The sequence below is a fragment of the Dromiciops gliroides genome, chromosome 1, assembly GCF_019393635.1.
Source record: "Dromiciops gliroides isolate mDroGli1 chromosome 1, mDroGli1.pri, whole genome shotgun sequence".
NCBI lineage: Eukaryota > Metazoa > Chordata > Mammalia > Microbiotheria > Microbiotheriidae > Dromiciops > Dromiciops gliroides.
Genome location: NC_057861.1, coordinates 234,302,639 through 234,329,555, shown reverse-complemented (window position 1 = coordinate 234,329,555; position 26,917 = coordinate 234,302,639). Strand labels below are relative to the sequence as shown.

At 40.0% G+C, this 26,917-nt stretch overlaps 1 protein-coding gene across 2 annotated transcripts in view; it reads right to left on the bottom strand.

Annotated features, from left to right (window-relative positions):
- The window catches only part of ENOSF1 (enolase superfamily member 1), a 58,673-nt gene that overhangs the window by 13,862 nt on the left and 17,894 nt on the right, over nucleotides 1–26,917 (bottom strand). For both annotated transcript variants that reach the window (XM_043979213.1, XM_043979214.1), the window contains 8 exons: nucleotides 19,466–19,581; nucleotides 14,952–15,038; nucleotides 13,926–13,952; nucleotides 11,348–11,420; nucleotides 11,202–11,240; nucleotides 9,828–9,910; nucleotides 8,464–8,498; nucleotides 729–816 (listed from right to left, as the gene is read on the bottom strand). In XM_043979213.1, coding sequence (XP_043835148.1) covers nucleotides 729–816; nucleotides 8,464–8,498; nucleotides 9,828–9,910; nucleotides 11,202–11,240; nucleotides 11,348–11,420; nucleotides 13,926–13,952; nucleotides 14,952–15,038; nucleotides 19,466–19,581 — 548 coding nt within the window. The remainder of the gene's footprint in view (nucleotides 1–728; nucleotides 817–8,463; nucleotides 8,499–9,827; nucleotides 9,911–11,201; nucleotides 11,241–11,347; nucleotides 11,421–13,925; nucleotides 13,953–14,951; nucleotides 15,039–19,465; nucleotides 19,582–26,917) is intronic.

The window sequence follows — 26,917 nt, the reverse complement described above, 5'->3', positions numbered from 1 at the left end:
AAACAAAAACAAACAAAAAAGAAATAGTAGGAAAACAAATCTCATAGTGACTTTGTCCACTTTCTAAAAAACATCCTATAGATATATTATATAATCAAAATATACAAGGGAAAAAACACCTTGTTATCTCAGCCAGTGTTCCTTAATATTCTTCACTTGACATTGGGAGATATATAAGGGAAAAGTTAAAAGGGGGAGTTTAATGCTCGTATATCCAATTTTAAATCTCACAGCTCACTGTTACACACTAACCAAGGAAGTTTGTAGTTTCATATGTTAGGAATGTGGAATAAGTATTCTTATTTGGATAAATGAACTGTTATGTTAAAGAGGCTTTAGTATTATATTTTACTTGCATCCTTATAGAATATATAAGCCAATAGATTCTACATATAGATTCTACATATATTTATATATTCTATAAAGATCTATATGTATTTATCAATTGCCAGTTTCACACCTCCACCTGCCTTTTTTGAGGCAATTGGGGTTAAGTGACTTGCCCAGGGTCACACAGCTAGTAAGTGTTAAGTGTCTGAGACCGGATTTGACCTCAAGTACTCTTGACTCCAGGGCTGGTGTTCTATCCACTGCGCCACCCAGCTGCCCCAACCTCCAATTTTTCTAAAACTTACGTAGCTTTAAACCCCAATTCTTAATACTGGCTGTTCCTCAGGTAAATGTTCTACAAAGCTCTATATTTAATGTATATTTAAGAATATAATTACCAAAATCTTTTCAGGCCCAATCATGTCTCTTATAAGTCTGCATCTACGAATGTCATCTTTAAGATCAGCACCAACTTTCACTTTAAACCTAAAAAATACATTTGGTTTTGAAGTTAAGATCTGTCCACAAAAACATAGCAAACCCAATAGAATTTTCTACAGAAATGATCACATCTGCCAATAATTCACAGATATCCATTTCTCAATAACCTCCAGTTCTTTCCCAAGAGCACTCAAATGAGCCACTTGGTGTTGACAAGACTATCATAAAGTGTGTTTCAACTTAGAACCATAGCAATAGCTACAAATTACTGGCTGGCCCAAGGAGACACTAGATAAATAGGATCTTTACTACGATCATCAGTTATTTACTGCACTGACAAAGGAAATAAAATTGTAGGTAACTTACAGTCTAGCCAAGCTGGAAGGGATGCTGCTGCAGCCATGATTTAAACTATAACCTAAACTAACAAGTCATATTGATACAATGCTTTAAGTTTAGAAAGCACTATACCTTTTAAAGACTTACAAATAAGCAGAGTCTATAATCTCTGTAATTAGAGCCCAGTGTAAACAAAAGTATGCATTCCAAAGTCTAATAACCCTTCTGCAATCAACCAACCAACAAACAAACATTTATTAAATGCTTACTCTGTGCCAGGAACTGTTGCTAAACACTAGGGATACAGAGCCTGGAGTGGGGAAAGGTTTAAGGCAGGAAGACTCAATAGGAAGCTATTACAATAGTAGAGATGAGAGATGATGAGGGCCTGAATTAGGTTGGTAGCTATGAGAAAAAAGAAAAGCAGATATAGACAGAAGATATTGTAGAGAAAGGAAATTTAATAACTGATTGGATATATGGGATGAGTGAGAATGCAGAATCAAGGATGACAATGAGATTTTAAACCTGGATAAAGGGAAGTATGATGGAGCCTTCGATAGTAATAGTAAAATTTGAAAGAAGAGTGTGTTGGGGGCAGCTCGGTGGCACAGTGGATAAAGCACTGGCCCTGGATTCAGGAGGTCCTGAGTTCAAATGTGGCCTCAGACACTTGACACTTATTAGCTGTGTGACCCTGGGTAAGTCACTTAACCCTCATTGCCCCACAACGTGTTTTAGGGGGAAGATAATGATTTCTGTTTTGGACATGTTGAGTTTGAGATGTCTATAGGACATCTGTTTTAAAATGTCCAAAAGATAGTTGGTGATGTGAGGCTAAAACTCAGGAGAGGGACAAGAGCTAGATATATACATCTAGGAATCACTGGCATATAGTAGTTTAACTCCTAGAAGCTGATGAGGCCACCAAGTGAGAGACAAGGAGAAATGGATGGTCAACAGTGTCAGTGCTTCGGAGATCAAAAAGAACAAGGATAGAGAAGAGGACATTAGATTTGACACTTAAGAAATCATTTGTAACTTTTGAGGGAGTAGCTTCAAGTTGAGTAATAAGGTAGGAAGCTAATTGCAGGGAATTAGAAGAAAGTGAAAGGAGAACAAGTGGAACCACCAATCGAGGTATCTCCCTTGACTTCTCAGGCCTCAGCATTTCTTTGTTTCAGTTCTCAAGAGAGAATCCTACTTTCATCCCTGTTTGAGCCCCAAAACTATTTTCTATCACTGACCAATCTTTTCCATGATCTATAATCAGTGCAAAGATAGCAGCTGTGACTACTTACAAAGCTTGATGTTATCTCCTCATGTGACCAGCACTCAAAGGGAGTCACCCTTCAGACCTAATTATTTACACTCTTATCTCTCTGTGGCTGTGATTCCCCTTGTGGTTTTTAGGTCTGCTGTTTCCTCTATCAGTAAAAAGAGAGCAGTTATTTTAACAGTCTTGGGAGGTAAACTAGACACTTGAAGACTTTTTCGAACTCTCTTCTCAAACCTCTCTTCTCTAACTAGTCACAATTTCCCCAAGCATCTCTATTAAGTTCTTACTAACTCTTTAATTAAGGTAATAACTAAATTGATAGCAACTCACACACTCTTACAAAAAAAAAAACACTTGAGTTTTTTAGATGATCACAAGGTTAATATCAGTCCAACAGTATGAGCCATCTTACCAAAAAATAGTCTTGGGCTGAGTTAATAATAATAGTAATAGTAATAATAATATCATTTACATATTGCTTTATAGTGTTTTTACAAATATCACTTCATTTGATCCTCACAACGACCTTGGGAGGTAGGTGCTAATATAATTACCATTGTACCCATGAAGAAATTGAATAAGGTAGAGGTTAAGTGACTTGCCCATATCACATAGCTATACGAGGTAGGATTCAAACTCAGGGCTTCCTAATTTTAGGTCCAACCCTCTATCCACTGTGCCACCTAGTGGCTACAAGTTATGATTGGGGAAGTCAAAGCCCTACTGTACTGAGTAGATTAAATTACATTTGTAGTATTATGTTCATTTAAGATTAAGAGCTGGAAAGGACTGTAGAGATCATGTTATCTAAACTCCACTTTTAACAGAAAAGGTCCCAGAGGAAATAAATTATATGTGAGATTCAAGACAGGGAGAGTGATGACTGGATAGGAGAATCAGTAAGCCATCCTAGTCATGGCCTTAGTGTCAGGCTTTAAAGCATGGGTAGAAATCAACAGGGGAAAGAAAGTTGAGAAATTAGGGAACAGAATAAAGATAGGCGCGAATTTAGAAAACTGAGGAGGAAGTACATGTTTGGGGATATGACAAACAGACCAGTTTAGCTGGGTCATAAGAGTTGAGGGGAGTAATTTGAGATAAGACTAGAGAAGTAAGGTGAAACCAGATTGGGATATGCATTAAATGTAAAAAAAAAAAAAAGGTAGTACAATATTTACTCAGTAGACATAAAAGAAGTCATTATGACAAGCCACTATGCCTTGTAAGAATGTTATAACTCCTTCATGACCTATAGTATTGTGCTTTACATATTGTAGGCACATGGTAAAGATTTGAAGAACAAATAAGCAGATGATTGGATCATGAAGCACAGAAGTAACCCCAATATTTCAAACACAGTCTGTGAGTTCTTAGGATGGGAAACACTAACCATTATAAGCCAACATGGCTTCAACAACAATATGTCAAACAACTTTGAAAGATTTCAGAACTTTAATCAATACAACGATGAACCACAATTTGAGAAGATCCAGAATGAAATATGTTACCCACCTTCTGACAGAGGTGATGGACTTGGGGTACAGACCAAAACATTTTTTTGGACATGGCCAACGTGGGAATTTGTGTTGCTCAACATGTTTATAACAGGGGGTTTTGTTTTTCTTTCTCAATTTGAGTGTTGAGAGGTAGGGAGAAGGCGTATTTTTACTTTTTGGAAAAAATATAATTTAATTTTAAATTAATATCTTAAAAAACAGGACATCAGACTAACCTCATTTCTCTGATACAAGGAGAGGCCTAATTATTGTAGGTCAGAGGAATGCTACAGACATGGTAAAACTAAGATTTCAGCCAAGTATTTGACAGCCACTTATTCTAACTTCAAAGACAAAATGGACAGATAGGGGCTATATGATAGGATGGTTAGGTGGAACCAGGACTGGTAGGGATAGCTGGACTCAAAGAGTAGTCATTAATGGCTCAATGTTCATTTTGAAGAAGGTTTCTATCAGTGACCTTTCTGTCGGTCTCTTAGATGAAAGTACAGATGACATGCTTATCAAGCTGCAGGTGACCTAAACCTCAAAGGGAAAGCTAAAAGAATGGGATGACAGAATCTAATTCTGACAGGCTAAAATGATGAGCCAAGTCTATTTAAAATGAAATGTAATAGCAAAAAAGTGTCAAGTCCTATACTTGTGTTAAAAAAAAAAAATCAACCGGACAGGTACTGGACAGTGTGTGGTATGGCAGTCAATGATTTTATGTTGTACAAAAGATTTGAGGGTTTCAGCAGACTGCAAGCTCAAAATAAGACAACAGTGTGATGAAGCAGCCAAAGAGTTGATTCTATTTTAAGCCTTATTGAGAAGTGCAGTGTTTAGTTCTGGTTAGCTAACGCCTGATGAAGATACGAGTAGGGTACATTTTATTTTTTCCCTTTTGGTTAGCATCACATGGTCTTTGTTAATTTACCTGTTGTTTGCTCCAAAGTCTAGGACGCTGCATGACCCTCTTGGAAATAAGTAGGCGATCAGTGGGGTCAGAAAGGTATTATTAGCAAGCCAGGAAGCATTACAGGTTTGGGTAAGAGAACTTATGTTACTCAGTTACTGATTGAATAGCTCCACAAAGATGCTTTCAAGTTCATTCTCCCTTCCTTTGCCCTCTGATTTTTTAAAAAATATTTCCTAAGTTATATAAGATTAAATACGGTTGAAAGATTGAAAGGGAAGGGCATAGCCTGTATAATTACTTTCTTTCAGCATTTCAACAGAACTGATTTTAGAACAAGGAATATTCAGGTTATAGAAATCAGTTTCTCAAGTCTTAATCTCCATCTTCCAGAAAGGAAAATTACAGTCATCTCCCCATAAAATCAGACTTCACACACCATGGGGAATCCATTCTGAAACCATGTGTAAGAGGGGCTTTGCTCTGCGTATGCCCAGATCACCCAACCTGGAGGCATCCACTTAGGAGATGTCAGGGACCCGCTTCTGGGAGAAGACAATCAATGGGGGCTTGAGGCAATGGGGCAGAAAGACTGGACACCTTCTAAACCCTATAAAAGGGTACCAAAGAACCCTGGGGGAGGGGCAAAATGAAATAAACCTGGCCCTTCAGGCAGTGGGGGCCTGGATAATCACTGTTACACATGTAATGACCATTGTCTGAATAATGTTCATCAGCCCTTGTATAAAACTGACTCACTTCTCAACAGTGAATAACTAAATACTTCTGGAGAGCTTATACAAGGATGTTATGAGTACCTTCATAAGTGTTTATGGCATCCAGGTTCATGGAACACTGGCTCCCATGGTACCATCAGAAATCCCATTCCCACTAAGCATGTCACTGGCATATCTGGCAATATCCAGAGCTTTGCTGCAGTTGTTCCTTTTCATCATAGAAATAATTTCAGGACTGGCCTTGCCTGGTTATTAATTCAAGTGCCTGAGCCACTGTGGGCAGACATGTAGGCCCAGGCTGATCTCTGTGAGCATATTAGTTTCTTCTTGATGAGCTAGTTTCTAGACAAGGGAATCCCAAACTGCTTCTTGTGTAGGGTAGGTTGCTGAGTCATGTGGAGACAGACTCCTACGGCACACAGTGGCCCTTCCCCTCCCCTCCCCCAACAATGATAAATCAAGTTATGTTCAGACATCCAAATGGTCCAGCAAGGCCAGAAGTGTGGGGTAGCATGTTCTATTTAGGTATTTCCACACTGACCATGAGGACCATAACTGTGACCAAAGCTTATAGTGCAAACTTGCCCTCAATCTGGGAAGCTGATATTCCACACATTTTCCCATATAACAGAAGCTCCTTACCCAAGCATCCTCACACATGGCCTGGATAATAAACAAGTCAGCAATAGGTACATTAGTGATCTAGGTCTTGGAGCCATTCAGAGCACTGGTCTTGCTGGCTACATCATAGCAGGCTCAGGTCTCCAAGTCATCCTGGTCACTTCTGTTGTTGGACTCCATCAACTCAAATCAGCCCAGGAGTTCACCCATTGCCAGTCAGGGCAGGAACTCTTGCCATTGCTTTTTGGAGCCATAAGCATATATTGAGTACACAACCAAGGAGGACTGGATGCTCATGGCTCACCAGCAGCCACTGTGTACATGCTCTAGCACTCAGGTCAAAATACTGTAGGCCAAAGATGAGGTCCCAGCACAGCCATATCCTTTAATGGTGGGGCCTAGCATGCACAGCGGCCCAAACTCTGCTTCGTTCTACGCAGGTAGGAGGATCCAGGGCATCAGCCTTTTCAGGCAATAGGCTTGGAAAGCATCTCAGGTTAGAGACTCATTTGGTATCAGCTGTGGTTCCAGCAACAATGGGTCCTGCCAGTTGAAGGTGAGACAGGAAGCTCAGGTTATGTTCCAGAAAGCTCAGCCTCTCACCAAGTCCAGGCCTGGGCTGTAGCCTTGGCTCAGGAACCAGGTGGGGACTCTTCAGTGCCATGAGGAGAATAACTGGATGCTTTGGCTTCCCAGACCTAGAGTCTGCATAGGGCAGGATTCCAGAGGCTCATGCAAATAACATTCCACAGCAGATTACATGATCATAGTCACACAACTGACCGAAAGGTGTAGAAAATAGATCATGTTGTATTTGCTATTTGTTAACTATTTTTAAAAAGCATTTTATTTGATAAAGCAAAAACATTAAAAGCCTCTTCTTTAACCAGGAATCTCTCGTGCCTATGTCGAAATCATAAGAGATTCTTTAAAAGTTGTAACAGATATAATTTTGTTCAGACAGGAAACATGCTAGCCACATATGTTCATCAGAAGAAGATGCGCTGCAGGTGGTGGCGTCTTCCAGCTATTCCTTGTGGTAGATGTCACTGACCCAATTGTATCAAGCTCTAGGACACTTTGGTGCCTTCGACATTAGTGATGATCATTCAAGAACTCATCCTAATCGTCCGCACAGGAAAAACCAAGGGAATGAAAAATGTCTGTTGTCTAGACCATGATGTGCACTCGGATAGGCAAACCCTTAGTACATATACCTTGGACGGTCAGTGCAGATGGACAATGAAGTAGGTCCAGAATTTTATAGAAGAATTATTTGGACAGCTCTGGAGAAATTGTACAGAGATTTTAATGACCTCCCCCCTCAAGTTTCTTTCTGAAGTATAAACATATCCTGCCCTCTTTTTGGGGGGCAGGGCAATAAGGGTCGAGTGACTTGCCCAGGGTCACACAGCTAGTAAGTGTCAAGTGTTTGAGGCCAGAATTGAATTCGGGTCCTCCTGAATCTAGGGCTGGTACTTGATCCACTGCGCCACCTAGCTGCCCCTAAACATATCCTTTTAACAGCAAAAAGTTCTCCAGTGAAAGTGTGAAGTGATAAATGGTGGAATACCACAAAGTAATTAAAGCTGCTGGAGAGATACTTAGTGCATGAGAGTAGTCTACAAGACACTGCCAGTGAAGAACTAAATGGGTCACACAACTTTTACATGTCTGAGTCCAGACTTGAATTCAGGTCTTCCTGACTCGAGGCCTGGCACACTATTCACTGTGCCAATTACCTGTGCATGCACACGCACACACATATATAATCTATGAGGGAATTTGTTTTGCTCAATTACACGTATTTTTACAAAGAATTTGTTTTTCTTTTTCCAATGGGGTAGAGAAGTGGGAAGGAGAGTAAATAGATATCTGTTAATTAAGAAAACACTTAAAAAAAAAAAAAGAGTGGTTGGAGAGGCCACAGGTATGGAATGTTACATGTGCTCTTTCAGATCGGGCCATTGTATTGTTAGTTTTGCTTAATTGTTTTATTCTGTTACAAAAGAGCTTTCACAGGGTAGGACACAATCTGGAAATGTTGGTGATATGAAAATAAAACATCAGTAAACTTAAAAAAAAAAAAGAGACTCTGTGATTCTAACTCCTTTCCCACTTTTTGAGATCAGGGAGTTCTTACTTGGTGTTGGTTATTTCACACTTATCCAATTCCAAAACAGTAGAAGTGTTTTGTGGAGTGTGCTTGATTTTTAACTATCAGTCCTCAGGCTTCTTACAGACTTCTTTTGCTCCTTACTAATGAAAAGTAAAGTCCAATGTTACCCAGAAACAACATACCTTGTCCAGCCCTCCTTGAGCGCTTGACTGCATAACTGGGGAGAAAAGGGATATATTTGTGGTGTTATACATTGGCTGTGGTGTCATATATTGACCACTGCTAGGAAACAGTAATTCACGTGGCTGTCCTTGCTCTAATAAACACCTAAGTCACTTCTTTCCTGAATGTAACGTACTTGGTGCTTGTGGCTTACAGCAGAGGAATATATTTTGTTGAAACTCTGGTTGCTTGGCTAACATAAAGTAATTCTTTGTATTTATGGAATCCCCTTTGATCTTAATCTCTTCAAAAGTAACATTTCATTAATCCTTAAAGTGTTTGTAGAAGGGGGAAACATCATTAATATGTCTCAGGCTGAGCCTGCTCCTCTAAATGAAGGTACTTTTGGAGGTGATATTGGCTTGGCTAGTGTGCCAAAATTCTATTAACTACTGACCTAATTTCATGTTTCTCCTCACTACCCTTCTTCTCCCTCCCCCCACCCCCCCCAACCAAAACGTTAATCTGTGTGAAGCACAACTTAGTACAGCCAGCCCTTATTTCCTCAGACATAGCTCCACACTCTGGTCCCTCCCCTCCCTTCCTCGCCATGGCTGAAATCTACTTCCAGCTAGCTGTTGTTTGGAAAACACAAAATAAATCCCTTCACACCGAGGTATAAATGACTGATGTTTTAGTGTGTTATCCCTCTTGAGGGTGTTTAAATTTCAAGAGGGGACTTTCACTTTCATACTTTTATTATCTCCATCTGTAATTGACACCAAAAAAAAATGTACCATCTTTCTGTAAGGGGAGTGCTGTAACATACATACCTCTATTAGATATGTGATCTATGAAAATGAAATCCCAAATGCTGGGTCTCTTTGCATTTACCTGCATTAGCCATATACCTGATATATAAAATAGAGATGGAGACCTGGAGGAGTGGGCATGATCTAAAGGCCAAATATTTTTAAAATTCGGAGTACACTGCTGTCCAGCTTCAAGTAAAAATCCATGTATACAATATAACTTGAGAGGCCTTCATGTGTTTTATTTTTCCAAGTGTAAAAGTACTCTCTGCAATGATAACCAAGTTCCAAAATAATTAAGAGAAGTGGAGAACCCAGCAGCCTACATGTGGGCAGCAGAAGGCACACTGGCTCTGACCTCAGAGGATTTAGGTTCAAATCTCACCTCTGATGCTTGCTACCTGTGACATCTCAGGCAAATCATTTAGCTTCTGTGGATTTTAATTTCTTCAAAGCAGGGGTTGGACTAGATGACCTCTGAGGAACTTTTTTGGCTCTAGATCTATGATCATATGATCTGCCAGTCAGCTAGTTTTAGGAATTCTTCCTCACAAAACATCCAAAGTACAAACCTGCTTTAACTGCTGGTCAGAGTAACCCAGCCAGGCACAGGAAGTGGTATATGCAGGGTAGCCACACTTCAACATCTGCTCTTCTGTAAAGACACAATTCTTCAAGTGGGTATGACATTGCCTATGGGAAAATTCTGTTTGGCAAGATAGGTCTAGAAATACCTACAGCCTACCTTCTGCTATTCATGTAAATCCCAACCACTTGCCAAAGGACATGTGGCCTTCCTATTAATACCTTTCCCTAAACATAGCTGTTACCTAGCTGGCAATCAGAAACTGCTATTTTGGCTGATATGACCCCTATCTCACAACTAGAATTCACAATTCACAAACCAACAGCAAGCATTTATCAAGCACATGAAGGATACAAGAAAAAACAAAAGATAATGAAATAGTTCTTGCCCTTAAGGAGCTTACTTTCTTTTCTTTTGTAGGGCAATGAAGGTTAAATGACTTGCCCAGGGTCATACTACTAGTAAGTGTCAAGTGTCTGAGCCCTAATATGAACTCAGGACCTCCTAAATACAGGGCTGGTGCTTAATCCACCGTGCCACCTAGCTGCCCCAGGAGTTTACTTCCTAAAGAGTAAATAGGGTGGTAACAAAATGACCAAGTCTCTTTTTCAATGTTTCAATTCACTGATTCAACAAATTAATCTTTTAGAATAGGGGTTCTTAACCAAGGATTCATTCCAGGGGTTTCTGTGAACTTGCATGGGGAAAAAAAATAGCTTTATTTTCACTAATGTCAAATTAAAATTTAGCATTTCCCTCAATTATATGGTTTATTTTGTGTATTTAAAAACACACCTCTGAGAAGGGGCCCATAGCCTTCACTAGACTGCTGAAGAAACCCAGGGCACAAACATGCTCCAAGGGGTTGTCTTCTAGATGTCCATGGCCTCAGAGAGGGCAGCCCCATCTCATTTTGCTTTATGCCAAAGTTGGCCTGTAATTTAACAATTACTGAAGTGAATGAAGCTCCAAAAAGATATAAGTATACACATACATATGCACATATACATAAAATACTGAGAGGCATTACAACACAGTGGATAGAAAGTTGGCTTTGGAGTACTCCAGGCAATTCTCTAAGAGTGTAAGTCACAAAGAAAGTGGCTATCTGCATTAGTAGAGGAACTCTGTTCATTTGGGAGTTTCCCATACCAATGAAACCATGGGCCCAAACCCCACCCCTATGCCTAAAATACATTCAGGATTCCTTTCATGTTGTTTTCTGCCTAAAGGTCTCACTGCAAAGTGAGGGAGGTATTTAGTATGATAAAGTAAACTCCAAGGCAGGCAACATTCTTGTTTGGTATAGAAAGCTTACCCTTGCAACTAACATCAGAAAAATAAAGCAGAATTTCTGTACCTCTTTCCTTTTTGCCAATGCTCCCCTTCTGTAGGATTTCTGAAAATACAACAGCACTGATTACCCATCCTTTCAGACAACATGGGGTGGTTCTATTCTATTTACACAACAAAAATGCTGCCAAAAGCAACTTCTAAATGACTTACCATAGGCTTCCTCTTCAGTTAAGGCATCGGTGATGTACCTGAAATCTATGCAGGATAATAGCTGCTTGGGGTCCTGGTAGTACAATGGTAAAGAGAGAAAGAGCAAATATGAAAAGGAAAAAAGTATAGTCCGATTAAATACAAATACCAATGATGTTTGTAAGACTGTGTTGACACAAAAATGTGGTTGGGTCTGCTTCTCTAAATGAAGGTATCTTTGCAGGTGATGTTGACTTGGTTAGGCTGCCAAGATTCTATTTCTTCAACTACTGACCTGATCTCATGTCCCTCCTTACTATACTTCCCTCTGACCCCACCCCCAAAAAGGTTAATCTGAAACAAAATTATGAAGCATAACTTAGAAAGAAGACGAAATTTGAATAGCTTCCCCCGTTCTTTTCCCCTGCCATGTGAACGGACTCTGGGGGTTTGGTCCTGTCATCTAATCACTAACGAATCTTCTGAGGACATTCCAAGACTGATGGGCAGCCCCTCAGCATCTTGGGCAATCCTGGATGACATTTCTTTCCTTTTGGGGGGGGGTGAGGTAATTGGGGTTAAGTGACTTGCCCAGGGTCACACAGCTACTAAGTGTCAAGTGTCTGAGGCTCCAGGGCTGGTGCTCTATCCACTGTGCCACCTAGCTGCCCCTGGATGACATTTCAAGGGAGAGTGCAGTGGTTTTGACTGGACAGATGTTCATAGAAACTTTTTGCAGAGATGGGTGATAGCTGTGGGGAGTTCACCTTTTTGTCAATGAGTCGTCGAGTTTATGATGTTCTACCCTATGTACAAAACCATTTTTTCCCTACAAATACCTGTAGTGGGTTTTTGTTTGTTTGTTTGTTTGCTTTTTATCCCCTTTTTGGCTGTAAAGAAAAAAGGCAAATGTTTTCCCTGGTTGTTGCTTCCACAGCCTGTCTTAGGACACATTAAAAAGGCCTAACCTGGTAAAAAAAAAAAGCCAAAGCTTCACACTCTGATCCTTTTTCACTCTCCCTCCCTTCACTTCCTCACCATCACTGAAATCTGCTTCCAGCTAGCTGTTGTTTGGGAAGTATATAATAAATCCCTTCACACTGAGGTATAAGTGACTGATGTTTTAGTGTGTTATCCCTCTTGGGGGTGTTTTTATTTTAAGAAGGGACTTTCATTTTCATACTTTTATTAAGTCTCCATCTGTACTTGCCACTAAAAAATGTACCATCTTGCTATAAAATGTTGCTTTTTTTTCTTTCAGATTGTAAGGGGAAAAATTTAAGTGTCTCTGTCTCCTCAAAACTTGGCTTCTTTTACTGTTCAACTCAAATAAAACTCCATATGGTCAAGCCAATAGATGCTGCTGCTAAGGGAAAAATTTACAGAACTGATAAAACTGATAAAAACCAGGAGCCATCACTAGGGGCTGGACAGAGGCAAAGCTCATAGCAGTTTATTCCACTATTGTGCCTACATCCCACCAATTATGAGCAAGTGCATAGGGCACTAAGAAAATATCCAAGAATCTGTTAGGATGCACCACCACTGTTCTCATCTTTGACTTTGTCCATAGAATTCCTCCTCAGAAGTCAAGTGGCCCACATGGGTATCGATATAAAGCTTCTTTGTAACGAGAAGGAAAAGGCCTAAAATACAGTCTTCCTAGTCAGGCATCACAGTGATCTCCAAATCCTGTTCTAGGCCATTTCTCCTTGGAATCAATGTGGATGGTTGAGCACAGATGTTCATACTTTTAATACCAGCATACCAGAAGAAGCTAAGGTTTTAAATAGACTTTTTGCTTCGTGATTGTAAGGACATTGAACCAGTTACTCTCATATCATGTCTTTTTTTTTTTTTTTTTTGCGGGGCAATGAGGGTTAAGTGACTTGCCCAGGGTCACACAGCTAGTAAATGTCAAGTGTCTGAGGCTGGATTTGAACTCAGGTCCTCCCGAATCCAGGGCCAGTTCTTTATCCATTGCACCATCTAGCTGCCCCTGCTCTCATATCATGTCATAAAAAAGGAAGCTCCTAAGGCACAATAATTATGCCAACTCTATTGATGCCCTTATTCCAATATGCCATGGCACATGGAGGCAGCCTCCAGTTTTGAAGGCTATACCAGTGGAACACAGGCTTTAGCAGGTCCTACCCAGTTGGAAAGGCTTCCTGTAGTCATCCGTTTTTTTTTTGTTGGGTTTGTGTGTGTGTGTGTGTGTGTGTGTGTGTGTGTGTGTGTGTGTGAGGCAATTGGGGTTAAGTGACTTGCCCAGGGTCACACAGCTAGTAAGTGTCAAGTGTCTGAGGCCAGAATTGAACTCAGGTCCTTCTGACTCCAGGGCCAGTGTTCTATCCACTATACCACCTAGCTGCCCCTAGTCAGCTGTTTTTGCAGGCCAGACTAGCCAGGCTGAGAGAGGCTCATCACCAGGGTGCATTGTTCAGTTACAGAAATTCTCCAAGACCACCTTTGAAGTTCAGGTCTGGTTGGGAGAGGGAGTACACCCATACTGATGAAATTACAACTACCTCAAAGGCTGACGGAAGCAACTGCACTACAATGATGCAAGTAGTATAAATTAAACCCATTTTCTTACCATGTCAACAAGTAATTTCCAAAGGGGCTGTTAAAAAAGAGAAAACATTTATTTAACTTATGTGCAAAAAGTAGCCCAACAAACACCCACACTGCTTTTTTTCCCCCAACAGAAAATGTGTCAGCCTCAAACTGGTTCCATGTGACAAATATCTATGCTCTCCTCTTTCCCAATATTTTCTCCCTGTGGTAAAAAAATATGAAAGTTTTTTAACAGTCAGTTAGGATAACTGAAAGACGCCAGTTTTTGAAGGACCACCCTTTTGGGGAGGAGACCAATGGCATGAGCTACGCACGCCAGTGCGCCTGCTGCGCACATCAGACTGCCTGCTACGCACTCGACTTCTGGGGTGCGAGCTTAAAAGACAAGGAGAGAACAAAAGTAGTGCTTTTTCCTGCTCTGCTGGTCTCCTGACTGCGCTGCACAGACGGTCTGTCTCTCTCTCTCTCTCTCTCCAAAGGTGGCCTTCGGTTTTGGTGAGTTTTTTATAAGGAATATAGACTAAGCTTAGACTTAAGACGATTTGTATTGTATTTCTACTTTCCTATCCTTCTAATCAACATCACCTTGTGACTACCATAACAATAAAAGATCTATCTAGAAAACCAAAAGCTTCTTCCATTTACTAGTCTGGGAGATAAATTAAGGGAAAGGTTAAGAAGGGGAGATTTATGATCTAATATCCAATTTTAAATCTCACATCCCTATGGCCTTCTGTTTTCTCCTACACTTTTGCCATCTCCTCCTCCACTTGGTTCTTCTGTATTCCTTTCATTTTCCCACCCCATATCACACCTTTGAGGAAAACAAAGCAATTCTCAGTGTCTCCAAATCACAGAAAACCTGTCCTTACCCATCCCCAACTCCTCAACAAAAAAAACAGGTTTAGGAAAATGCTATCAGCTTTCTGTCATATATTATGCACATCACAAGCAAAATATCAATGCCCAGTAAATGCTACTCATACTAATGAAGAGGATAACCCAATTAAGCTTAATTTTAAGAAAATTCTACCACTTTCTTTACCTTTCTCTCCTGCTTGGCCCATAAGTCCCACAAGGCATTCAAGACAGCTGCTGTAGCCAAATGCACAACGCCTTTCTCTGGACCAATCTATTGGGAGAAAAAACAGCACAAGTATTTGGAATTTTTGAATACAAGGTCTCCCAAAAGTTTTAGGGGAGCATTGAAACTATTAAAGCTTAAAAGCTGCACTAAGACTTTTGGTATATCTTGCACTTCCAGCTTCTCTGAGTGTTACAAAGTTAAAAACCTAAATAAACAACCATGAAGGCTGACAAGTCTGTCCATTCTCAGCTTGTGGTTAAAAATGGAAATTCCACACTGATGAGACGTTTTCTATCATAAGCCAAAGTGGGATTAAAGACCAGGTCTCTGTTGATATCAGGTTGATACCTTTTCCTATCCCATGCTGAGAGCTTCATGGTCTCATGGCTAGTTTACAGTGGAACTATGATACTGTCTTTTCACTGTCTTAACCTAGAGCTCTTTTCCCTATACCTCATTTCTTGTTTTGGGGTACATTAGAGAAGTTGGTCTCCCTACCACAAGTCTCTCCCCAGTGCAGTCTGTTCTCCATGTAGCTGTCAAAGTGATCTTCCTAAAGAATAGATCTGAAGGGCAGCTAGGTGGCACAATGGAGTCAGGAGGACCCAAGTTCAAATCCAGCCTCAGACACTTGACGCTTACTAGCTGTATGATCTTGGGCAAATCACGTAATCCTGATTGTCAAAAAAGGAAGGAAGCTTAACACTTACTAGCTGTGTGACCCTGGGTAAGTCACTTAACCCCAATTGCCTCACTTAAAAAAAAAAAAGGAAGGCAGGGAGGGAGCAAAGGAAGGAAGGAGGGATGGAGGAAAGGAGGGAGGGAAAGAAGGGAGGGAGAGAGAGAGGGAAAAGGTCTGATTGTATCTCATCCTCCCCCCACCCCACTGAATAAATTTCAGTGGCTCTCTATCACTTCTAGGTTCAAATCCTGTATAAAATCCTATGTTTAACACTCAAAGTTCTTCATAACCTTCCCCCATTCGCACACCCAGTGTTCTTAGGAGGTGGGATTTTAGCTGGGGCTTAAAAGAAGCCAGGGAGGTCGGTAGTTGGAGTAGAGAGAAGACAACATAAATGAAATATTGGGAATCTGCAAGACAGTACAGGTCTATTTATAAACAGCCTGCTTATGCTTCAAGCAGGCATGGCTACAGTGAAAGTAACATCATTACCACCATCACCACCATCATCATCAGCAATCAGCAGCCACGTTTACGTAGCACTTGAAGATTGAAATGTCTCTTTTTAAAAAACAAAAAACTGTCTTACAAGAGTCACGTGTCTCCCACACAATTTCTTGGCAGAGTCCCTGATGCCTCCCTATGCCTTCCTTTATAGAGCACAGGAAACTGGACTTTCTGGGCTCACTCCCCCCCCCCCCAATCTGCTGCTCTGGCTGGTTTCATCTTCGGTGCTGGGCACCTCCTAGTGTCACACCTCCCTCCCCTGATCCTCCCACCCTACTTTCCTGACTCCTTCTGTGTGTTGCCTCACCACACACTCTTAAATTCCCTGAGGGCAGAGACTGTCTTTCTTTTTATTAATTGTACGCCAGCACTTAGCACAGTTCCTGGCATATAGTAGGCACTTTAAAAATGTTTATTAGAGGGGCAGCTAAGTGGCACAGTGGATAAAAGCACCTGGATTCAGGAGGACCTGAGTGCATATCTGGGCTCAGACACTTGACACTAGCTGTGTGACCCTGGGCAAGTCACTTAATCCTCATTGCCCCACCCCCCAAAATGTTTATTAGATATAATAAACCCATGGGGCAGCTTGGTGACTCAGTGGATAGCGTGTTGGACCTGGAGTCAGGAACATTTATCTTTCTGAGTTCAAATCTGGCCTCAGACACTTACTAGCTGTGTGACCCAGGGCAAGTTACTTAACCCTGTTTGCCTCAGTTTCCTCATCTGTTAAATGAGTTGTAGAAGAAAATGGCAAACTACTCCATTATCTTTACCAAGAAAACCCCCAAAGGGGTCATAAAGAGTAAGACACGACTGAGATGACTGAACAACAACAACAAACCCATAATTGAAATGGTTGGGTTTTTTTCCAAATAAAGCATATGGAAGAAATGGTGATGATAAATAGCTAGCATTTAGCACTATAAGTTTGGCAAAGAGCTTTTTACAAATATTATCTCATTTGATCTTCACAATAACCCTGAGAAGTAAGTGCTGTTATGATCTCCATTTTACAGATAAGGCAACTGTGGCAGAGGTTAAGTGACCTTGCCCAGGATCACACAACTAGTAAGTATCTGAGGCTGGATTTGAATTCAGTCATTCCTCAGAGGTCCAGTGCTCTCTCCTCTGCTCCTCTCCAGCTGCCTCTTACAAAGTTATTACATCATTTCAGACTCATTAGAGGCTGATCAACTAATGTGAAAGCACAACTACATACAATACAGTCCCACCCCCATTTCCAAACACCAGACCTGAGAAGTTGCTCCACTGCCTTGTTCATGTCTTTTAGCAGCATCAGCTACTAGAAAGAGCCTGGAACTCAACTCTGTTCCTCCCTAACCTGTGTGGGGTTCATCACATAACCTCTCCAGGGCTCAGTCTTGTTTTGTTTTCATTATAAAAATGAAAGGTTTGGATGAGCTGGCATCTCCTTCTGTGATAAAGTCTGTGATACATTTTCCTTTTAGTGGCTCTTCGGTTCTGTTTCCAACTTGGCTATGTCAGTTTACTGCATCCAAGGACCCTAGAAGGAACACTATCTTTGTTTTACAGGCACATGCATTTTACAGTTCACATTTATATGGTACTTTTCATGTGTTATTCCATGTGAACCTCATAATAACTCTGTGAGACAGATAAGAAGAGTACTGTTATGTCCATTTTACAGATGTGGAAACTGAGGCTAAAAACCCAATTGAATGACTTGCATCAAAGGTCACAGCACTAATTATTGTCAGAACAGGGACTAGAATCCAGATCTTTGTCTCAAGACATCTTTTCAATAAAGCATGCTGCTTTTCAGCCCACTGGTAAGCAGATATGTCCATGTTCTGGGCTTATTGAATAGGCCATATAACTTTCTAAACAGCCTAAAAATTATTCCCTAACACTTTCTACATTTATCAATACAAGAGCAATGGTACCTATAGCTACTGGCATAATAAACAATTCAAAAAAGTTTAAAGGACTAGAGTCCTGATGCTATAGACTGCAATTTAATTTTCTTTCTTTCTTTCTCTTTCTTTCTTTCTTTCTTTCTTTCTTTCTTTCTTTCTTTCTTTCTTTCTTTCTTTCTTTCTTTCTTTCTTTCTTTCTTTCTTTTTTGCGGAGCAGTGAGGGTTAAGTGACTTGCCCAGGATCACACAGCTAGTAAGTGTCAAGTGTCTGAAACTGGATTTGAACTCAGGTCCTCCTGAATCCAGGACCAGTGCTTTACCCACTGTGCCACCTAGCTGCCCCCTCGCAATTTACTTTTAATTCTTGCCTAGACATTATTTCTTTCTATGAACTTGCAAGCTTCTGATCCCTTAAATGGGTATTATTTGCACAAATTCACACCAATATAAAGCTTCCATTGATGATCATGTAAGCTCTTAAGAGAAAGAATTCTGACTTTGTTCCATATTACATGCATCCAGCAGAAAAAACCAGATGCCTCAAAGACATAAGTCTAGCAGAGGAAAAACAAATGAGTGAAGAACTGTCCAGATTACAGTATATAGTAAGATAAGCAAGCTCTATGAGCTATGCCTTTAAAGGCAGCATAGATGGACAATTGAGCTCCAATTGAATTGGATAGTAAGAAGTACTGAATTTAATTTGGGAAATAGTGCAGTGATTTTAGTAATCCCAAATTGGTCCATGTTTTTATTGACATTATGTCTCCTGAAAGACAGATGATGGCACAGTGCACAGAATAATGGATTTCGGAGTGAACAACACCTGGGTTCAAATCCTGCCTCTGGTACTTAAGATCTGTATGATGCTGAGCAAATAATTTGTCCTCTTTGCATCCCTCAGACAGCTCCCGAGGACTTACCTATTAAGTCATAGATGAAGGAACTCTATCTGTCAATGAAATCAGAAACTCTGAGTATTTGTGCATTCTCCTGGTGATGGCTATGAAACACGGAACACCACACTTCAGAAGAATTAAGGTAACATGGAACCCAAAAAGCACTGTGGGTATAAGCAGGCTATAACATGGTACCATTGGAGTTTGGAGTTAAGAAGTTGCATAAAGAGCCAATCAAGGGCATATATGCACAGAAAAGCAGGGCAAAGAAGTCACATAGACTGAGGGATAAAAAAATGGACCATCAGAGGGCTATGCTGGCATTCACAGAAATATTAAAAGATGTTTTCCTCTCTGTAGGAGATTTTCCACTGTGAGGCATACTTGGTATTTTTATGATAGTTGCTTATGTTCATTGTACACCTTGCATTTTCTTTGCTGACCCATGAGTCATATAAACATTCTATAAAATAAGCATCTTACCCATCTGAGCTGTCCGTCACTAGTGAGCTGCCTGTAGAATCCTCTGAAGTCTCTGACAATATCTCCAAGGTCTTTATTAAGCACATGACGAGAAAGTGCATTTACGGCGCACACAACTGTAAAACACAATTAAGCATTTGGTTTTTTCTTTTTCTTTTTCTTTACTATAAGCCCATATATTGAGGAAAATACTTCATCAATAACTTAAAATAATCTGTGTATTTTGTAAAATGTTTTAAACTTTAATAAGGATTCCCAAATGGGTCCTTTCCAACTGTGACAAAAGAATATCTCACAAATATTATGCCTTTTAACATGTCTGATGTTGTAGGCAATTTCTTGTACAGAATATGAATATTCTGTTGGAAATCAAAGGAATGTCCATCAATTAGGAAATGGCTAAACAAGCTGTGGTATATCATGGTGATGAAATATTATTGTACTATAAGAAATGACAAGCAGAATGATTTCGGAAAGGCCTGGGAAGACTTGTATGAATTGATGTATAGTGAAGAGAGCAGAACCAAGAGAACATTGTGCAAGGACAGCAATATCATTTGATGATGAACTATGAAAGACTTAACTATGCTCAACAATACAATGATCCAAGACAATTCCAAAGGACTCTTGATGAAACATACTATCCACCTCCAAAGAAAGAACTGATATTGATGGAACACAGACTGAAGCATGCTAGTTTTCGCTTTTTTCATTTTTTTCTTTTATTCAAGTTTTCTTATACAAAATTACTAATATGGTAAATGTTTTACATAATCATACATGTACAACCTATATATGAGTGCTTACCACCTCAGGGACGGGGGGAGGGGAAGGAGGGAAGGAGAGATAAAAATTGGGACCTAAAAATATCAATAAAGATGTTTATTACTTTAAAAAGAAAATGAATATTCTAATCAGACTTAATGCAAGAAATAAGGCCCTGAAAGTTTAAATTGTGATGTTCTTATTTTCCTTTTATATTTGTTGTTGTTCAGTGATACCTGACTTTGTGACCCCATCTGGAATTTTCTTATGGCATTATTTGGAGTTTTTTGGAGTGATTGCGTCAGGAGCTCCAAGAGCATTTACTGCCTTTCTTCTGCCACCTTGGCTCCGTCTCCCATTTGGAATTTTCTTGGCAGAGATACCGGAGTGGTTTGCCATTTCTTTCTCTAGTTCATTATACAGAAGAAGAGACCAAGGCAAATAGGATTAAGTGACTCACCCAAGGTTGAATATAGCTAATTAAGTGTATAAGGCCAAATTTGAACTCAGTTCTAGACTCCAGGACTGGTGTTCTATTTACTGTGCCCCATATAGCTGTCCTTTTATGTTTGACCAATGGTCAAGCCTAGAGTTTAGCATCATCTTTTCAGAGTAATTAGGGGAAAAGGCAGTTTGAATAACAGAAAATTTGTTTTTAAATTCAACATTATTTTTGAGTACATAACTACTTGCTATCAAAATATTTATCTATCTAGAACCTTGACAGACCTACTTTTTACTGATGAAATAAGATTAATTTATTGCTATGTTAAATAATAAATAATAACAATAATAATAATATAGATATAACATTTGTAATCCTCACATAAACCCAGTGGGGCAGATAGCCACATACCTTAATGCTATAGTGAATAATTCCTTGGACTTTAAGTTAAGAAGACCTGTGTTCAAATCCCTGCCTTTTCTGCTTACTAGAAATGTTGAGTCTGGAGTCACGTAATCTGCCTAAGAATCACTTAATCGTTCTAATCCTCAGTTTTCTCATCTGTAAAATGGGGATAATACCAGCTACCTCACAAGGCATTATGAGGATCAAATGAGGTAACATATATCAAGTGTTTTGCAGATCTGAAAGCACTATACAAATGCTAACTACTATTATTAACAATGGCTCTGGGAGGTTAAGTCACTTGTATATCATCATAAGGGAGTTCTGGCTTTTTCTGAAAACAGTGAGAAGTAAACTCGGCATTTGTTCCTCAATGACAAATCACTAATTATAGCATTCTTTTCCAAAGGAATTTGTGTCCTTGTCTATAAAAGGAATTTGAAGAAAAGAGCTATCACTTACAGTATATTACATTCTACTCTATATTAAACTTTGGGGCCCTTCATTTGGATAGACACTATGAATCACTGACCATACTATGGTCAGCAGGTCACATGGTAATAAGAAAACACAAGACTGCCCTCACAACATCCAAGGTGCTGTGATATACACAAATGACTACAAAACTGTATTTTTCTATTATATTCTGCAATTAGACTAATAAAGAACAAGGATTTTAATTACTGAAATTGTGACAATTGGGTCTAAAAAACTGCAGTAATTTGATACTTTGGGACTATAGCAACAATATACTATAATACATTTTGTGATGGAAGTAGGGGAATGGGAAACACAATCATTTCACGACATCTTGATGGACTAAAAATGTGGAAATCCTCCAGGCATCTGGTTGCCTAATAGTGGAAAATAATGGGAAGATGGTCTCATCCACTGTTCTTTTTTTTGGGGGGGGGGGCACTGAGGGTTAAGTGACTTGCCCAGGATCATACAGCTAGTAAGTGTCAAATGTCTGAAGCCTGATTTGAACTCAGGTCCTCCTGAATCCAGGGCCAGTGCTTTATCCACTGTGCCACCTAGCTTCCCTTCATCCACTGTTCTAACAACTATTTGTTGTGCTTGGATGAGACCCCTGTAGTCTTGTTTAAACAGTGACCTTGACCCTGAAGTTTTGTCTATGAGGACCTCTTTCACAATTGTAAAAATATTTTGTCACTTCCCCTTGTCTCCTGCCCTTGAACAGGGAATGTCTTCTCATTCTGATAAACAGTACCAGATGCATGATAAATATCCCCCTGAAGCTCCCCTTTTCTCCCTCAAATAGTTCCTGTAAAAGGTGTTATTCATCTATCCTAAGCTAATCCAGAATGCTGCTGATTGGCTATGTACTCTAAGTAGAACTGAAAAGTTATAAAAACTAAATTTGTATTTGTAGGAAGTTGAAGCTGCTATCTGTAGTTTCCTTAGCATGCTAATAAATCTCTTTGCTTTCAGTTTGGTCTCCTATTTTTGACCCACAGTCACTAGAGTCCCATTGATAAATATGCTATTCCTAAGAGGTCTAGGGAATTCCCTGACAATATACAGCTAGTTTCCAATTAGTTAGGATAAATAATCCCATGAAGTGATCCCATTATTCAAATTCACAGTGCATGTTTGCAATGGGCTGGAGCCAATGACCATCTTTAACATAATTATATAACTTTGGATAGTACAAATGTGACTATATGGATTCATTAGTTTCACTAATCAGGGTCTGGCTGTATTGCATTAAAGTCCTACTCTAAATGCCTCATCATGATATGGAGAATCCTGGGTTCTGGAAGATTATCCTAGTGGAGTGCTGACCCTGGCAGGTCCAACTAACCTAGATAGGCTTGTGATATGGGCCCTGGGACAGAGCCTGTTCAAGGACCAGGCTGGCTAAGTTTGGGGAGGCTCAACAAGAAGTTGGTTTCAGGGTGATGGATTTTTCAGTCACTTTAACACTCAAGGCCATTGTGGAGGGAGTACTCACAACACTGTAAGTATAGATCCATAAAACAGTAAAGTATACTTTGCATGCAGATGATACATAGACATGCATGTTAGTCCATGAACAGATGGGCACATCGTTCCAACACTCCTGTGGTATCTATCTCCATTGAGCATGTGGCTTTGCTACTTCCTGCTGTTCTCAGTCTCATCTGAGTGCTGCTCTGATACCTATGTTTTAGCCAGTGGGGGAAAAACAAATCTGTCTTTTTACATATAAATGTTTTTTTTTTTAATTTTTTTTTTTTTTTAGTGAGGCAATTGGGTTAAGTGACTTGCCCAGGATCACACAGCTAGTAAGTGTTAAGTGTCTGAGGCCGGATTTGAACCCAGGTACTCCTGACTCCAGGGCCGGTGCTCTATCCACTGCGCCACCTAGCTGCCCCACATATAAATGTTTTTAAAAGTTCTAACTGAACTGAGGAAAATCATAACTTTTTTTCCTCTTTTCTGAATCATATGGTTATAGAAATGCTAAGTAAGCTGAGTGAAGTAGCTTTAAATATTCCCAAAAAGCCAATGGACACATTTTATCTCAAATACATATGAGGTCTCATCAGTATAATACATTTTATGAGACCACTATGAGTCACTTGACCTATGTGGTCAGATTCAGATGGGTTCTGTCATACTGTGGTCCTAGGAAGGCAGAAGCAAAAACTTTACCACGAAACATTACCTTTATTTAAAAGGTACTGAGGGGGAAAAAAATCCATTTTTATTCCTCTTAGCCTGGGAAGCGAGCAGGTAAGCTGGGGGTAGAGGTTGGGAGGTGTTCTTTAAGGTCCAAAGTCAGCAACTAGAGGCACATGATCCAAGGCTGGACTTCTATCTTAAAACCCTAGCTAATGGGAAATCTTAGGTGAAGGTTAATCTGTCTGGCCATGTTCAGCAAGAGGTCTTGGTTAAATCCCCAAAGGAGTTCAGCCACCTCTGACCAAAGGAATGAAGAGAAATCAGCAAGGTATCTGGACTGAGCAGGCCAAAAACTATGGTTATCTAACTCACAGGTAATAGTTCCAAAGGCCAGGCATGAAGCCACAAAATTGTCACTATCTTTGGTCAGTCTTACTCAATCTTTTTGGACTTGTCTGTGTATTTTTTCCAACACTGGCTATAATAAAAAGGCTTTGCAGTTGTTAAAGAGGGTAAACTTATATCAGGGGACAGGTCTAGGAACATGTGGAAGCTAGTTCATTTTAAGACTTATCTTATCAAGGTTATTTTGATGAAAGTCTTTTGTAAATAGCCAAGCGTCACATAAACATGTTATCATTAGCAGTGTGATCAGCAGTATTGTTTCTCTAGTGCCTAACGAATAAGTAAATGGCAGTATAACTTCTAGGGCCCTGCCATCAGTCAAAGGACTTAGAGATCATGTTATCCATGCCCTCATTTTACTGAGGAGAACACTGAGGCTCCAAGAGGTGGTGATTTGCTCAGGATCATACAGGTAACAAGCATCAGAGCTGGGATTGGAAGCCAGTTCCATACAATGTTCCTTTTACTAAAATGTCCTGCCTAGGTTCTTGTGACCTCTGCCTACCCCACACCTCATCATCTTAGACTTTAGCGTCCATCCTGTACAAGAAAACCCTTTACAACATATCCAACAAATAAATGGTCACTTAGCCTTTGACTGAAGAAGCTTATTACCTCCTGAGTCAGCCCATTTAGGGAAACTTCTGATCATTAAGAGATCCTTCCTGACACAAAGCCAAAGTTGGGCTCTGCAGTGTACAACCATTATTACTCTTACTTCTGCCCTCTGGGGTCAAACAGATCATGTGTAATCCATCTTCTACATGACAGCCATTAAGAAAGACAGCTAGCATATCTCTTCTCCTCCTTTCCTTCTCTGTACCTAGCTATCATCAGCTCCTGTAACCAAACCTCATACAGCAGATTCTGTAGGTAGCTGGGTGACCCAGTGGATAGTGCCGGGCCTGGAGTCAGCAAGATCTGATTTTAAATCTGGCCTCAGATATTTACTAGCTGGGTGAACCAGGGGAAGTCACTTAACCCCATTTGCCTCCTTTTCCTCATCTGTAAAATGAGCTCAAGAAGGAAATGGCAAATCACTCCTGTATCTTTTCCAAGTAAATCCCAAATGGTGTCACAAAGAATTGGACACAACTGAAAAATGACTGAACAACTAGGCCTCATACCATCCTCGGGATGCACTCCACCTTACCAACATCTTTCCTAACATGTGATGCTCAGAAATGAACACAATACTCAATATGTGGTCTGACCAGGGCAAACACAAAGCAGTACCATTACTTACCCAATGCTGAACAGTATATGTCTCTCTTAGCTTTTTTGGCTATCATCCATGTCATTCATATTAAGCTTATAATCCTCTAAGACCCTAAGATCTACTTCAGATGAACTAGGGACTAGACACAGCTTACTTCTCATCTTTGTGAAACTGATTTTTTTTTTGTTTTTATTGAATAGAATTTTATTTTCCAAAATATATGTAAAAACAAATTTTAACATCAATTTTTAAAAAAAAATTGTGTTCCAACTTCTCTTCCTCCTCCATTCCCACCCCCCACCCACTAGAACTCAAGCATTTCAAAATAAGTTATACAGGGGCGGCTAGGTGGTGCAGTGGATAAAGCACCGGCCCTGGATTCAGGAGTACCTGAGTTCAAATCCGACCTCAGACACTTGACACTTACTAGCTGTGTGACCCTGGGCAAGTCACTTAACCCCCATTGCCCCGCAAAAAAAAAAGCAAAAAAAAAAAAAAGTTATACATGAGTAGCCATGGAAAACATTCCCACATTAGCTAGGTTGTGAGAGAAAACAGTCAAAAAACTCCCAAAACTTCAGACTGAGGAATTGTCAAAGAGAAAAAAAAATTTTTTTAAATGTGTTTCCAGGGCCAGCTAGGTGGTGCAGTGGATGGAGCACCGGCCCTGGAACCAGGAGCACCTGAGCCCAAATCCGGCCTCAGACACCCAACACCCACTAGCCGTGTGACCCCGGGCAAGCGACCCAACCCCAATTGCCTCACCAAAAAAAAGAAAAAAAATGTGTTTCCATCTATTTTCAGATACTGTCACTTCTTTCTCTGTAGATGGGTTGCCATTTTCATAAGTCCTTCAGGGTTATATTGAACCATTGCCTTGCCGAAAATAACCACATGCTTCCCAGCAGATCATCTTACACTATTGCTGTTATTTTGTATATAGTACATTTCACTCTGCTTCAGTTCATGTAGGTCTTTCCAGGTTTTTCTGATAGTATCCTGTTGATCATAACCTAAATAAAATACCTTAAACTTGACAAAGAATTTTCTTCATATTAGCCCAGCAAAGTCATCATAACTATTTCCCTCCATCCTATTCCCTTCCCATGATATTTACTCTATTTTCTATCTTCTTTTAAACTATTCCTCCTCAAAAGTGTTTTACTTCTGACTGTCTCCTCCCCTACTCTGCACTCCCTTTTTTTTTTTCACCCTTCCTTCCTTATCCTCTTCCCCTCATACTTTCTTGTAGGGTTAAATAGATTACTCCTCCCAACTGGGTGTAAATGTTATTCCCTCCATGAGCCAACTCTGATGAGTTTAAGGTCTTTGAGCTAATTCTATGTTCCAAATTTTCTTCCTCCCTCTCTCCTCAACCCTCCCTATGAAATCAAGCAATTCAATATGTCATACTTGTGCCGTTACGCAGAACATCTTTACCTTCCTTGAAAGTATTTTGCTTTTTACAGCTCTCTCCCCCAATCTACCCTTCCCTCCTTCCCCTCCCCCCCCTTATCTCCCTCCCCTTCCTCAGGGCAAAAATATATTACTATACCCACTTGAGTATGCATGTTAGTCCTTCTTT